The 2,371-nt window shown below is 40.4% G+C and overlaps 1 protein-coding gene across 1 annotated transcript; it reads left to right on the forward strand.

The window, feature by feature from the left end:
• Window positions 1–302: 302 nt before the first annotated feature.
• Window positions 303–1,730, forward strand: LOC308366786 (beta-1,3-galactosyl-O-glycosyl-glycoprotein beta-1,6-N-acetylglucosaminyltransferase 3-like; the record flags this gene model as incomplete). The annotated part of the gene is made up of 1 exon (XM_080840539.1): window positions 303–1,730. The coding sequence occupies exon 1, from the start codon at window positions 411–413 to the stop codon at window positions 1,728–1,730; it is 1,320 nt and encodes a 439-aa protein (XP_080696665.1). The 5' UTR covers window positions 303–410.
• Window positions 1,731–2,371: the final 641 nt, after the last annotated feature.

The raw sequence follows: 2,371 nt of genomic DNA on the forward strand, positions 1-2,371 counted from the left end.
TGGAAATATATTTACTGAGAAAAATGGTGACGTGTTCAATACTTATTTTACCCGCAGTACCTGGCTGCTCAGAGTTTGATGACTAAGCACATGAGGTACGGGAATCCTTGGCTACAGAATATGATGTTTGACTATCTTCCCCTTAAATACACAGTTCAATCACATAAATCACTTTGACTGTGGTGTTTATGATAAGGATCACATGGTCCTTATCTCATCTTGCCGTAAGACCTATCCATCCTTCCCACATTTACACCCTCTTATGCCTACTTTGGATAAATCATAAACCATTCAAGGTTGGCCAATTTCCTCTTAGAGGTAATCTCAGGAGTGAATAGATCTGAACAGTATCTGGTGTTAGTACTGTCAGCGTGTTAATTTCAAACCAAGTCAAGGAGACACTAAGCAAGATGCCTGTAATGAATGTTTGCCCCTTTAGACTAAAGGTGATGAAAAATGTATTCATATTCACCTTGGTTACTTTTTGCCTTTTTGTATGGAGCAGCTCAAAGAATACGTGCTACAACACTGATCAGCCGACAGAGGCAGGTGCTTTACCTACCAGTGACCCGGCAGAATTACTGACCTGCTCAGCAATACTCCGAGGGGACGTGGAAGGACTTAATAAGGATGATCTCAGCAGACTTCTGAAGAACAAAAAACGTGAAGGTTTGCCAGAGTCTTTCTATCTCAATTCAACAAAAGATTGCAGTGCTTACGTCAAAGACAGGGGCTTTCTCACCGTAGTCCTCAGTGAAGAAGAGAGGGACTTTCCTATTGCCTATTCCATGGTGATCCATGAGAAGATAGAGATGTTTGAGAGGCTCCTCAGAGCTGTGTACACACCACAGAATGTGTACTGTGTGCATGTGGACAAGAAGTCTCCAGAAAACTTCATGAAGGCTGTGGAAGCCATTGTTTCTTGTTTTCCAAATGTGTTTGTGGCAAGCAAACTGGAGAGGGTTGTCTATGCCTCTTGGTCTCGAGTCCAAGCAGACCTGAACTGCATGAATGATCTGCTGGACTTGACTGTTAAGTGGAAGTACCTTATTAATACCTGTGGAACTGACTTCCCCATCAAAACCAACGCAGAGATAGTGCGAGCACTAAAAGTGCTAAATGGACAGAACAACTTAGAGTCTGAGGCACCTCCTGGATACAAGATAGCTCGCTGGGAATACCACCATAATGTCACTGAGTCTGTTGTCATTCGGACTGGCGTTAAGAAGAGCCCCCCTCCCATCAGTACACCAATGTTCTCTGGAAAGGCTTACTTTATAATGGCGAGAGAGTTTGTAGAGAACGTGTTTAAAAACCCAGAGGCTAAAGCTTTGATGGAATGGGTGAAGGACACATACAGTCCAGATGAGTGCATTTGGGCATCTCTTCAGCGCATGCCAAGTATGCCATTGTACAACTCTCCCGAAAAGAAATACGACATGACAGACATGAGCTCCATAGCCCGTCTGGTGAAGTGGGCTCATCATGAAGGAGATGTAAGGAGGGGGGCATCTTATCCCCCATGCAATGGAGGATACAGAAGAGGATTGTGTGTGTATGGTGTCGGTGATCTCAACTGGATTCTCAGGCATCAGCATCTTTTTGCCAACAAATTTGACCCAGAAGTCGATGACATTGCACTTAAGTGCCTGGAGCATTACTTACGATATAAAACTTTAACTGGTCAATCCCTTCAGTTTGCTGAAAAATCACACTTAATGAAAAGGTAATTCATCATATATGGGCAAGAATTATGTTTGTGTATTTATTTGGTCTATACGTAATTGCCTGAAAATATATAAGTATATAAACTACTTCATAGCCTACTTGTGATGCTTGTATTCATGAACACTGCATTTAAAGGCACCTTTTCTTGACGCTAAACAAGTTCACATTACATCTCGTGCTTACCAATGATAATAAAGCGACTACAGCTGTAAATGGAATAACCATTGCAACCTTTGAATCGCAAAGAGCATTTGAATGTCTGTAAATTGTGGCGATCTCAGATTGTATCATCCCTACAGGATTGTATTTCCTATTGGTGTTTTCAAAAAATTAATTCCGATTGTATTTGTTATCCATGACTCCTGATAGATAAAAAAGACTTGTATAAAATAACATCACAATACAAAGGGATTTGTTACATTTACATTCAATATTTAATAAATACACACACACACACAGTGTTAGATATAGTTTGTATGAATGTGCACGTGTGTGTGGGTTACTGAGTTTTTCTGCCCATTTTGGTTTCGTCTGCACATTCCATTAAATTAAATTTATTTATAAATATTATATTTTAAATAATGCCAAAACAATAAAATTTTCTCAATGCGCTTTACAGAGCCCAGGTGTCTGTGAGATGGTC

This window comes from Sprattus sprattus (genome assembly GCF_963457725.1).
Source record: "Sprattus sprattus genome assembly, chromosome: 6".
Classification (NCBI taxonomy): domain Eukaryota; kingdom Metazoa; phylum Chordata; class Actinopteri; order Clupeiformes; family Clupeidae; genus Sprattus; species Sprattus sprattus.